General features: G+C 42.8%; 1 protein-coding gene across 3 annotated transcripts in view; it reads right to left on the bottom strand.

Annotated features, from left to right (window-relative positions):
• Positions 1–9,782, bottom strand: part of PAPPA (pappalysin 1) — a 287,476-nt gene extending 277,694 nt beyond the window's left edge. For all 3 annotated transcript variants that reach the window (XR_011972082.1, XM_072631746.1, XM_072631747.1), the window contains exon 1: positions 8,612–9,782. Coding sequence is in view for 2 of the 3 variants with exons in the window: in XM_072631746.1 (XP_072487847.1) it covers positions 8,612–9,008 (397 nt within the window). In the remaining variant the exon portion in view is untranslated. The remainder of the gene's footprint in view (positions 1–8,611) is intronic.
• Between the last annotated feature and the right edge of the window lie 2,589 nt (positions 9,783–12,371).

Raw genomic sequence — 12,371 nt, 5'->3', positions numbered from 1 at the left:
GGGTCGCTATAAGGCTTGCCAGACCAAAGGGAAATAGACTGAAAGGCCCTTTAACCAGTAAAGAGGGAAATGAGAGGATACCAGAAGAACAGATAGGCCTGCAAGGGCCAAAGAGGCTCAAATCAGCAACTGAGAAGATGAGAAGAAAAACGAGGGAGGAAAGTTGCAGAAGAAACAGGAGAGCTGTGTGTGCAAAATAAAATTTTTTTTTCTCCTCTAACTGGGATGGAAAAGATATGAAGAGACAAGACTGAAACAGGTCTTGAATTTGAATGGAAACAATCCAAATGGAGAAAATTATTGCCTAATTTTCTATTCTCACACTCTCTCCTGTTTTATACCTTCTCATCAGCCTTCCCTATCACCTCTACCCCTCAAAAGTGAACACACACACACGTATTCACACCCACAAACACATATGCCACCCCAAGTTTCCTTCCTACCTGCCTTTTCAATGGGCTTCCAGAACTCTAGACTTCCAGAAACTTGAATGACAAACTCCTTGTAAACAATGAGTGGACCACACGGCCCTCCCCCCACCCCCACCCCCTGCCCCTTTTGCAGGCGTCTGCATTCCTGTCAAACAATTTAGGAGAATAAACACCCTTTCTTTTCTTTATGATTGGAGTTTAAATGCTCTATTGATCTGAGAAAAATCAAAGGGCCTTGGGAATTGTGCATGCATGCAAGAGAGGGAGCTGGAGAGATATTCCAGGGATGGGAGATGAGCAGGTATTAATGGAGAATATCCCCTTGGCTGGAGATTTCCGGCAGAAGGCAGGATAAAATGGAGGGAAAGATGACCCCAGATGGCAGAAACAGTTTAAACATTTTAATCTGTGAAACTACCCTATTAGAATGATATCAAAGGTTTAAACAGCAGGCTGGGGGGAGTGTATGGAGGGGAGACAGGGATCTGGCTAGAGTAGGTTTTGTTTAATTAGGGACTATTGGGATTTGAGGGATCAAGGGCTTAGCAAAATGAATGATGGATAGAGAGTGCCACAGGAAGTACCCCTCTGGGACTACTTTGGTGCCTTTTACTCAGGGATCTCTATTTCAAATTTTGTAATTAATGCCCACAGCAAGGGTCTCCTTCCCTCCCCCCCCCCCCCACCCCAAGCAATCCTAGCCTCATAAGATTCAGAATTGAAAAGGACCTTAGAAATCATTTAGTCAAACCCCAATTTTATAGATGAGGAAATTCAGGCCAAGACAGGTAAGTAAAGCAATTTGCTCAAATGACCAAGGTAGACCTAGAACCTGTCTTCTGACTCCTAGTCCCAGCTCTGAAATCATGTAGAAAAAGGTAATAAGCAGCCTCAAAACTTCTCTCAGTACTAGTTACCTCAGCCTGAACCATGCAATTGTTGTTGAGTTGGCTTTTCCCCCCATCACATGCTTTGAAACCGTTCTTCAAAGAAAAATACAGGAAAATACACAGCATTCATTAGCAACTAAATCCTTTATGTTAGAAATGGGAGATGCCTTTAGTTGACAATAAGAAAACTGCCTCAAAGCTCAGGGGCAAGCACTTGAAATGAGCATGGTAGAAGGGCACAGTTTCCAAGTAAGACATGCTCTACTTCCCTGGGAGGTATGTATGGTCAAGTGGAAAGGGTTCTAGACTTGGATCAGAAGCTTGGGCAAAAATCGGACATGGATGTGGACTATTTACTTCACTCTCTATTAACCAAAGTCTCCCCATCTCTAAAATAAGTATGGTAAGATTTAGAATCCGTATGGAGCTTGAGAGCTCATTTAGTCTAATCCACCTCCCACACAGGCCTTATAGATAAAGAAATTGAGGGCTAGTGAGATTAAACAACTGGCCAAAGTCATTCAGCAAGTCAGTATCAAAGCCAGGATTTAAACCAGTCCTTTGACTCCAGGCTCAGTGTTTGGTTAATGAAAAGTATACTACCTTCCTCACACAAGGATATGATGAAATATTTTGATGGAATAGGAGTTGCATTACTATATCAAGAGCTTCATTACACATGGAAGGAACTTCTGTAGTCTTAAAACATCAACACAACGGAGAATAGGGCTTAGGAAAAAGAGACCTTGGACAAAATGGTGAAATAATAGAAAGCATAGAATGTTAGATCTGGAAAGAACTTTTAATAAGCCTAGAGAAATTTATAAGAGTACAGAAAACATCAAAACCAAAAGAAACAGGGTTTCAAACATAGAACATTAGACCTGAAAGGAACTCTAGAACATAGACCGTTAGACCTGGAAGGGACTCTAGAACATAGAATCTTAGAGATGGAAGGATTTTAGAACATGAAATATTAAAGCTGGAAGAGACCTAAGAACATGTTTGAGCCAGGAGAGTTGAATAGAGCCATAGTTCAAGCCCCCTCATTTACAGAGAAGGAAACAGAGGCTCAAAAAATAAAGTTACACACTAAATTAATGGCAGAGTTAGGATAAATCTTGGGGTTCCTGATTTCCAGCCTAGAATATATTCTGCTATATATTGGGTTTCTCCAGAACTCTTCCTATTTCTTTATCTTTCTCTTTCAAAGCCCCTAATGTTCTCGAATTCATATTACTTCCTCAAAGGAACTGGTAAACTAATTCCTGTGCTAGTAGCGAGATGAGACAGGGCAGAGAATTAGTATTAGAAGACAGAAAGTTGGAATCCCAGTACTGTTACTTACTACCTGTGTGACCCCAGGGAAGTAACTTCCCTTCTCTGGGCCTCAGCCTACATATATTTAAAACAAGGGGGTTGGATTAGAAGATCTAGGAGGTCACTACTAGTCCTAAATCCAATGACCCCTTTCAGAAGGATTTGCATTTTAAAAGAGAGCCTCAGGGAGAAGGAAACGAATTTTCAAGAGTAGAATTTCAAGCCTAGGGTTACCTGGGTGGGGAAAAAGACCTTCCCAGGGCCCCTCAAACCAAACTACTGGGTTGTCCAGACTAAGTCATTTAGGTACAAGGCCACCCTTGCCTTCCTTTGGGTAAAAGACAGTCGAACAAAACAACCCAGATACCAATAGACTCCATCCCATTCATTCATCCTGACTGAATGGTGGTTCAAGGGCCAAGCAATGCAGAAGGAGACCAAGGGTGTTCTGAAAGGAAGCGTAGAAATCAGTCACACAGAGACATGTCACAAATGACAAGGTGTCTGACAGATGGTTCAGTGACCTGGACCAAAGAGAGTTAGGGGTTTCGTTTCCCATTCTCAAGGGGGTTGGGAAGGTGGGGGTGGAGAGGAGGCTTATGAGAGAGAGGGGAGAGGGAGGAATTCTTCCTCATAGTCAAGCCACTCCCTCCTCTCTCCCTCTCCCTCTCCCTCTCCCTCTTTCTCTCTCTCTCTCTCTCTCACACACACACACACACATACACACACACACACACACACACACACACACACACACACACACACACACACACACACACACACACACTCCCCCTCACCCCAGTACTAATTGGCTCTCTTATTCAGGGATTCAGCTTAAAGGCCAGAGGCCTGAATGACCCCTGAGGCCCTCCTCCAACTCTCTCTGTCCAGGGTGGTCCCTCTAGGTCAAGGGTGAGATGAAGTGGTGAACATGCACCAGAGTCCTGTGGCTTTGGGTTATACCTGATCTCTTAAGAAATATAGTGATGAAACCCCCTAAAACAAAATGTCCAAGAAGGAACCTCCCCTTTCAGCTTCACAAAGTGCTCTGTCCAGTACTTAGAATCTAAAATTTTATATCTTCAGTTTAAGGGACAGAGGGCCCTGCATTCAGTAAGTGTTTAATAAGTGTTTGTTGAATGAATGTTGAGCAGCAATGCTTTGGTTTTTTTGTTTGTTTTTTTTAAACAGGTCAAACAAAGTGAATTGGGGAGGAAAAGTGGGTCAAATCAGGAAATTCCAACTGTATCCATCCAAATTCTTCATCCCATTTGAACTGTGGGAATGCACAGAGAAGAAAGTTACAAAGAAGGAACTGAAGTTGTAAGGAGGTAAGGTAAAAGAGGATGTTTGGGTAATCTCTATTTTCAAAAAGAATCTAATGATAGTTAAAGAATCATAAAGCTCAATCAAATAGTACAGATCCTTTATTATATAAACGGTTAAGAGGAGGTCAGAAAGGCAACAGGGCATGGTGGACAGAAATCTATCTTTGGATATAGGAAGATCTGGGTTCAAGTCCCAGTTGTCTCAAAATACAGGCTGCGTGACCTGGAGGATGTCTCTCGACTGTAAATTTGCAGAGTTGATGTCTTACCTGGGAGCTCCCTATATTAATGAAGTCACTACTCCAGATCCTATCTTTTCCTAATCTAAGTCCCAAAGAGTTAAGGGTACTTGCCTAAAGTCACAGGGTCAGGATTCAGATGCAGACATAGCAAAAAGAATCTGGGATTTCGAGTCTCAGGATCTGGATTAATGCAACAGCTTTGCCATGTACTAGCTGTAGTGCGTGGCTTTGGGCCCAAATGAGGTCCGGACACAGCTGGGCTGAAATGCCTCAACAGTAAAACCACTTGTGAAAGTATTTTGCAGAATTATTGTAAATTAAAGAGTTACTAAAACTCAAAAGTACTATAAAAGTAAAGAATAATTTTCACTTTTGGTGCAGTCAATCAACATTTCTTAAGTGCCTACTGTGTGCCAGGCACTGCTAAGTGCTGGTCATAGTGTACCACACAAAGTGGTATTTAAATATTTATTGAAAAAGTGATTGACTGAATAAACTGGCATAAATCACTTTTTATGCCTCAGTCTCCCCCTTTTTAAAATGGAGAAAATGCCTCTGTGTGCCTCACAAAGTAGCGTACGTATCAGTTATTAAGTTATGTTCTTCAGGAGCTCTAGTTTCGACTCCCTTGACAACCTGAAGGAACCATAGACCTATCTCTAAATGAAGTTATGGACTGAGTTTGTGTAAAGAGCAAGGGCCTGCAGGGTCAAACCACTTTCTCTTTCCAAACCAAAGTTTCCAGTGGTAATCCATATTACCAGCCAGGTCCACATTTCATTTTATCTCCCAGATTCTAAGAAACTAACCAGATTAACTGCTCAAGCCCCCCAGCTGTCCCAAGCAAATTGACCCTATTGTTGTGCTAACAGGAGGTTCACCAAGGGGGTGGGGTGAGGAGCCTGAAGTCCTACCAAAAGGAAGAGGCAGTGTCCGAAACCATCTATTCCCAAGAAAAGGCTCACAGTTGGTTCTCTGGAAGGGTAGGTCTGCCTGGGTGGTGGTAGTTCAATGGTGGTATGGGGTGAGAAGTGATGAGGTATTTGTAAAAGAAGCCTGTAGCATTGGTGAGTAGCCCTGGGCAAGCATAAGTAACCAACTTTCTAGGCCTGGCTTTGCCTTGGCACAGACAAGACTGTACCCTGCCTTCATCTGAAGAGGTCTGTGCCTGTTCTGAAGGTCAGATGCAAAAGTGTAATTTTTTTCCTCCCTTGCTCTACTTTTCAGAATGGTAGGAAAGTCTTCGAAGGGACAGCATCCCTGCACACACACACACACACACACACACACACACACACGCACACTCTGGACCCTGGGCCCGCCTACAGGGAAGAGAGGTCTGGCCCAACCCCATGACGAACCTGGTTAACAGTGCTGTAAAATTAGCCCTTTACGAAACCAAATTGAATCCTGCAGCAGAGGGTGATGTAAGGAAGTTTGGCCTGACAGCAAAACAGAAACTCTTTGCCTGAAATAGCAGCGCAGTCCCTGCTGGGCACCTCTCTCTGGAGACTGGTAACCTGGGATTCCTGGCTTGTAATAACTTAAAGAAACAACACCCTCTGCTCTGTACATTCAAAGGGGATTCTATAGTTCCTCTAGGCAGGTGGTCAGTAACAGAACAGTGTTCACTGAGATATTCAGGTTTAGTTGGGGGTGGGCGGGCAGGGAAAGCACTGATTCTAAAAGCTTTAGTTAAAAAAAAAAAAGACAACTCACATCAGCCTTTACACTCCAATTCAAAACTTATGAGAGAGAGAGAGAGAGAGAGAGAGAGAGAGAGAGAGAGAGAGAGAGAGAGAGAGATCCAGCCTCAAGTCTGTCTGCCAGGGACCTCTGTGTTTGTTTGTTTTTTTAATTCAAGGAAGGAGCAGGTTCTCCTTAGTCCAAGAGGCTGTACTGTGTGGAGGACACTCAGAATGAGTCCTTCTCTGGCTTCATTCCAGGTGTTTACACACAGCCAAATCTGGCTTGTCTTCAGCTGGAGAAGGGGGGAAAATCGCCAGAATCCTCTAGAGGAAAGCTCCAGGCTTTCTGGTGCTACGGGACAGCACTGCTTTTTGAGAGGAATGTGATTTCCACACATAAAATGGGCCAGGTATTTTATACAAGCAATAACCTAACCTCCCCCATCCAATTAAAGTATTTTACTGCAACAATCTTGGTTCATGAGAGAGAGTGTGTGTGAAGAGAGGTCCCTTGTCTGAATTACAGATACTTGTAAAACAGACTCATGTGGCACGCCAGGTGTCGTATTAAAAAAAAATACATTTACTATGCATTTCATTGATGATATCTGTCTAAACCTGTTCTCTGGCTTTCTTCACCACAAGGGAAGCTATCAGAACCTTGGTAGTGAAAGTATAGTTTGAGAATAAAAGACCTAATATTTTTAAGATCCTTCGAGCCAGGGTCTCTGTGTGGCTTTTATATGTTTGTAAAAGTGATGCAAACATACAACACTCCATAAATAGTATTATTGTTGGTAATAACCTCTGTGCAGCCCGAGATTACTCATCCCGGCTGTGTCCTCCCGACTTTGGCTGAAAGTGAGGGGACTGGGATCCCCATTCATAGATAAACTTTGACTGAGTTCTTTCAGAGACAGCCTTCAGAAAGAGCACAACAGATGCCAGATATGGGGGAAAGTAAGGGCAGTGTTTTGTTTTGTTTTTTCCCCTAGAGAGAGAAGAGCTCTTTGGAGGTTGGGGGGTAGGGGGTGCGGAGGGAAAAGAAATGGAGAAAGTAGCAAACTTAGTATCAGGATATGGAGCTAGAAAGGGACCTTAGAGGTCACCTAGTCCAAAATTTTAAAGCTGAAGAAAATGATACTCGGAAGAGAAATGACTTGGCCAAGGTCACAAAGTTAAAAAGTCGGGAGAAACGGGACTCGAACCCTGGATTTTTGACTAAGATCAACAAAGCCAGGGGAAAAAAGAAAATAGGACAAAGATGAAAAGGTGACAAGAGAAACCGAAATATTTTCAAAGTCGAAAATGACTTAAGAGTGAGGAAATCATTGGATACCATACTCACTGACAGGAATGATGAAGACTTTTTCTCTCCTCCCCCTCTCCATCTCCCCTCCCCTCAACGAGAGAGGAGGGAGGAGAAAGTATCCACTTGTTTGCAGAGTGTAACTACTATCTCAAAAGAGAAAGGGGAACCCCTTACTATCTCTTTAAGGCATCCTGGGACGGGGAAAGTTCTTTCTCGGTATTAGGGATTCTCCTAGCCCGAGGACTGAAAGCTCTCCCCTCCCTTCCTCTTCTTCCCTCCCCCCCCCCCCCCCAGTTTTATTAAGGGCACTTCTACAGGTTCATTTAGAGAAAAGATGGATGTTAATGCTTTTATAAGCTACTTTATGGTTTCTAACCCTCCTTAAGTGTCCAATTTCACTAGAACTTCATGGGGGGGGGGGGGGGCATGTCAAGGGAGGAAGATGTCCGCAGAATATTCAAATTCATTACAGGATCATAAAATGCAGATAAGAAAAGTGTCATATTGGTCAGTATGGTCAGATTCCAGTAGGCTGAGTTCCGAAAGGTCTTCGTTAAGCAAGTTGACCCTCAACCAATTTGCATGAGACTTGTGATTTTTAAAGGGGGAAAATATAGGACGCCAGCCAAGCGCTACAGCCGTGTTTCCAAGGGGGAGTGTTTCGGCGCGGCCGAAGGCAAAGCGACTCCCCGCTAATTGGGCTACTACGTTCTCAGAATAACATCTTCCTTTATAGCTCTTTAGAAAGCACAGCCTCCACCCCTGTCAGTCTCGAGGGGGTAATGGGGCTGAAATAAAGGGGGATACCCCAATAAAAAGTGGAAAACAATCAGAACCACGCCACCACCCGCACGCGCGCGGGCAGGCACGCACACACACACGCCCCCCCAGGCAGCTGCCCAGGGTAGTTTATCCCTAGATCCAAATAGGTGACTGACACCGGGGTAGTTTTCGGTCCTGCCATTTCATCTTCTAAAAACACTTTGGGGGACGGCTCTTCTCGCGGACAAAAAGCAGGCTTTACAGGAAAGCCGGGCATGTGCCTACTTTTAGCTTTTCTTGAAAACAAACAAACAAACAAACAAAGGACCTGTCCGGTCATCCCTAAGGGATCCCGGTGCAAAAGCCTGACACACGAGCGAGGCCGACGCACGGACACACAAAGACACGCACGCAGTTCCGGAGAAACACACACAAACACACACTCCCATGTGCACAAGCTATAGGAGATTTTCTGCCTCTTTCTCCTCTCCCTCCCCCTGCAAACACACACACGCGCGCGCACACACACGTACACACAAACATATACACACATACACACATACAGAGACGCGCGCGCGCGCCCCGAGGTCCGCCGCCCGGAGGAAAGGCGACGGGGCAGCGGCCGCCGGGCCACCTACCAGCAATGACAGCCGGGGACCTCTGTCCTCCCTCGGCTCGAAGCCACACTTGCAGCGTGAACGCATCCCGGGGCAGCTCGATATCCGCTTTCAGCCTCAGCTGATCGCCTTGTCCGCTGAAATAGAGCGCCCGGCTCGGGATGAGAGAGTCCTCTTCGCCCTTCACCTCCCGTTGCTGCCGCCTGCGGGGGGCACGGAGAGGTTCCCAGCCGGAGGGCGAGTGGCGGCCGCGGGCTAACCTGGTGGCACAGGTGCCGGGAGCGGCCGAGTGGAGGTGGCGGCTCGGCCGCGTGTCCCTTCTAGCCCTGCGTGAGCGTTCGTCCATCCCACACTCGGCTCCGCTGGCCAGAGCTCCACAGAGAAGCCCCAAAGTCAGCACCAAACTCCAGAGCTGCATTTCCAATATTCCCCCCCCTTCTCCCCTGCAAATCCTTCCGACCTGCCAGCTTTGGACTCCTCCTCGCCTCGACTTTCTTCTCTTCTTCTTTCACCCTTCTTGGGTACTTGGTCCTCCTTTAACTTGTCTTTTATTTCTTTCTTTCTTCCTTTCTAAAGGTATCTATCCCCCCTCCCTTTTAAAAATACAATCAAACTCCTCCTGGTTTGCAATTTTTTCTTCCCTCCTTTATCTGCCTTATTTTTTTTCCACAGCTGGGATGCCTTCTTTTCTATTTCTCTGATGGGGTTTCTTTGCCTTTATTTGATTTGATTTGATTTGATATTATTTCTCCTTCTTAAAAAAAAAGCAGCGTCCCCAAGACTCGGATACACTGAATTCCCTCCCCCCCAAAAAGATGCTCTAATTTATTTATTTTTTTTGCTTCCTTTATAACACAAGCCACAGCCCCCTTCTTCCCCCAGCCCCCCTCCCTCCTTCTTCACAAAATGAAAGAAAAGAGGGAAAAAAAAGCCCCTCAGAAGACGAGTAAACAAGAATATGCTAATCTACTCAAGGGCGGTCCACCTTCCCAATTGAATGATTCCCTATTAAAACTGCGGGATTCATGACTAATCAATCAGTTGGAAGAAGCAGATAGCTGCACAGCCTTCCACCACTTTGGCTATGTTTTTCTTCTTTTTCTCCTCTCCCTCCCCTTCCCTCCCCCTCTTTTTTTTTTTTTTTTAAAGAAGACAATGTTAAGGTAACAATTTAATGAAATTCTGCACACACACCCCTTTGCAGTCTCCCCAGCTTTCCTTCTTAATCCAGTTCAAAACACACATTCCTCTTTTTTTTTTCTGGCAAAAGAAAAAAAATCTATTTCTTCTCTCAAGATCCCCTTTGCACTTTGCTGGTAAACCTCATCCTTTGCTGCACAGCACATAAAGAGTCCTGAAACTTGATTCTCAGATTTTTTTTTTAAATTGCTCTCTCTCTCTCTCTCTCTCTCTCTCTCTCTCTCTCTCTCTCTCTCTCTCTCTCTCTCTCTCTCTCTCTCTCCTCTCCTCCTCTCCTCTCCTCTTCCCTCTTATTATTTCTTTAAAGTTATTCAAGGATGAAGACTCCCCTTTTTTCAATTCCCCTCAGTGCAATGGTGTACAGCTAAAGAAAACGTTGCTTCAAAAGTCCTCATCGAATCATCAGAAGAAAAGGAAAAGAGGCATCTCCCAGAGCCCTTGCCTTTCAGCTGTGGATGCAGTAGGATGGATCTCTGAATGCTCCCAAAGACTTGCTTAAGAAATTTAAAAACATGTATATATTATATATAATATATATACATATATATTATTGCTTGTTAATGCTTTTAACCTTAGAAAAATATGAGATTAATCTGGCTTATTTTTTCAAATACATGAAATTTGAATCTTCTACCATAGCTGTAGCCACAGGTAAGAAAAGTCTGGCTGTTTGCTGTTCAGTGGATCTGTTTCTGAACAGGGACGTATATACAAATATGTATATGTATGTATATATGTATATACATACATGTACATATAGTCTTTTTTTCCACTCTTGAAAGAACTCAAAAGCTCCCCCTAATGGCAAATCAGCTTTTTTCCCCAAAATGTTTCACAAGTCAAAATGAGTTAACAGTAGTGGATTATAAATTATTAGCTGCTGGTCTGTTCAAATAAAGTAGTGATAAAAATATGCCGTATGATCCTTACATATGTGATAACATAATGGAACATGAAGATGAAATTACAATCTGAAAAAGGGCTTTGTTGTCTGAAACGTGCCTTTCAATCCTCCTAGCTGCCCTTTGCTTATTCCAGAGCCTTCAGATTACTCCTGCCCCCTTGGTAAAAGAGTAGGAGCCAACAGTGAATGTGTATTCTAGAAAGTATGCAGATTTTGAGAATGAGTGAATGACTCAGACCTCCCCCATAAAAGAGGGAATGCAGTATAAAAGGATGACAGCATCATCCTGGAAGCTGAGGATTCCAGGCTCAGAATTATGTTCTGGTAAGAACTTGTCTTGAAACTTTGGACTAGTATTTCTTGACCTCAGTTTCTCCATTTATTAAATCAGTAATATACTAGGTCTTAACTTTTTTTCCCCCCTTAAACATGAGGAGAAATTACTAGATGTAGAAGTTCATTGATGGTATTCTTTAATAAAAGTTTATGTTTCCTATAATTTCAAATTGCCTATAAAAGATGTGATGGCAACTTGCCTTACTTAACTATATCCTTCAAAGAAGGCCTATCTTTTTAATATGGAAATATATTTAGAGTATCTGATAATGACATCATTAAAATTAATTATACCCTTCAAGTTATCCCTGCCCATTACAACCAAAGAATGTTAGATTTGGAAAGAAACTTAAGAACAACAACAAAAAGTTAGAGTCTAACAAGCATCTATTAAACCCAAATTATATTAAAGGCACTGTGATGAGTGTTGAAGATGTAAGGATAAAAAGATACAGACCCTTACTCTTGAGGAGCTCAGGATCTAATAATAGTAAATAAAAAAACAAGTTCAATAATCAGAATTTCATTCTTTAGTAATTCTTTTCAGGCACAAATCTATTCTACAAATTGAGAGATGGTTATATCTTCTCTTTCTTTTATTACACTCACTTAATGATCTTAACAAACAACTTTATAATTGTTTATTAGTCTTAATGAACTTTAACCACTTTCTACATGAAAATTTGGCTTCCTCAAGCTGATGATATCTCCTGAGAAACAATGGGGAGAGGGAGAGGCACAAGGCATATTTATATTGCCTTAATTCTTCCCAGACAATTATTTTGTACATTAGAGCAAAGGTAAGCAACAATGGACGCTACCTTATCCCCATGATTATGAGCATATGTGATGCTTAGTGCTGGTTAGAAGTCTCAAAGTTGAAAATAGAATGTCGAAACTAGAAGGAGTCTAGAAGGAAACTAGAAGTTCATCTAGTCCAATGCCCGTCTTTTTCCAGATGTGATTTAGTCAACTTCATAAAGCTAGTTAATGACAAAGCTTGGTCCTAGTATGAAACAAGTACTATATCTTCTGATTCACAATTAGATATTCTTGGTGTTGTATGTCCTACTTTCAACCCAGAACTGTATATGACCATGTGAAAGTTTAATAATTGACCCAGGCTTCCATCCTGAACTTTTTGGACTTTTATTTGCACCTTCTGAAAAATACTCCCCACCTTATCCCCCTATCTATGCCAATATGTAACTGTGAAAATATCATGAGAAATAAGGTCTTTTCATAAAGAATAGTTGGGGTTATGGTAGGAAGTATAACTTTTTTATAGCAAATCTATGTAATATTTAATAAGGAGAAAGAGAAAAATAAGGTTCCATTGTT

This window comes from Notamacropus eugenii, chromosome 1 (genome assembly GCF_028372415.1).
Source record: "Notamacropus eugenii isolate mMacEug1 chromosome 1, mMacEug1.pri_v2, whole genome shotgun sequence".
Taxonomy (NCBI): domain Eukaryota; kingdom Metazoa; phylum Chordata; class Mammalia; order Diprotodontia; family Macropodidae; genus Notamacropus; species Notamacropus eugenii.
This window is presented reverse-complemented; position numbering and strand designations above follow the sequence as displayed.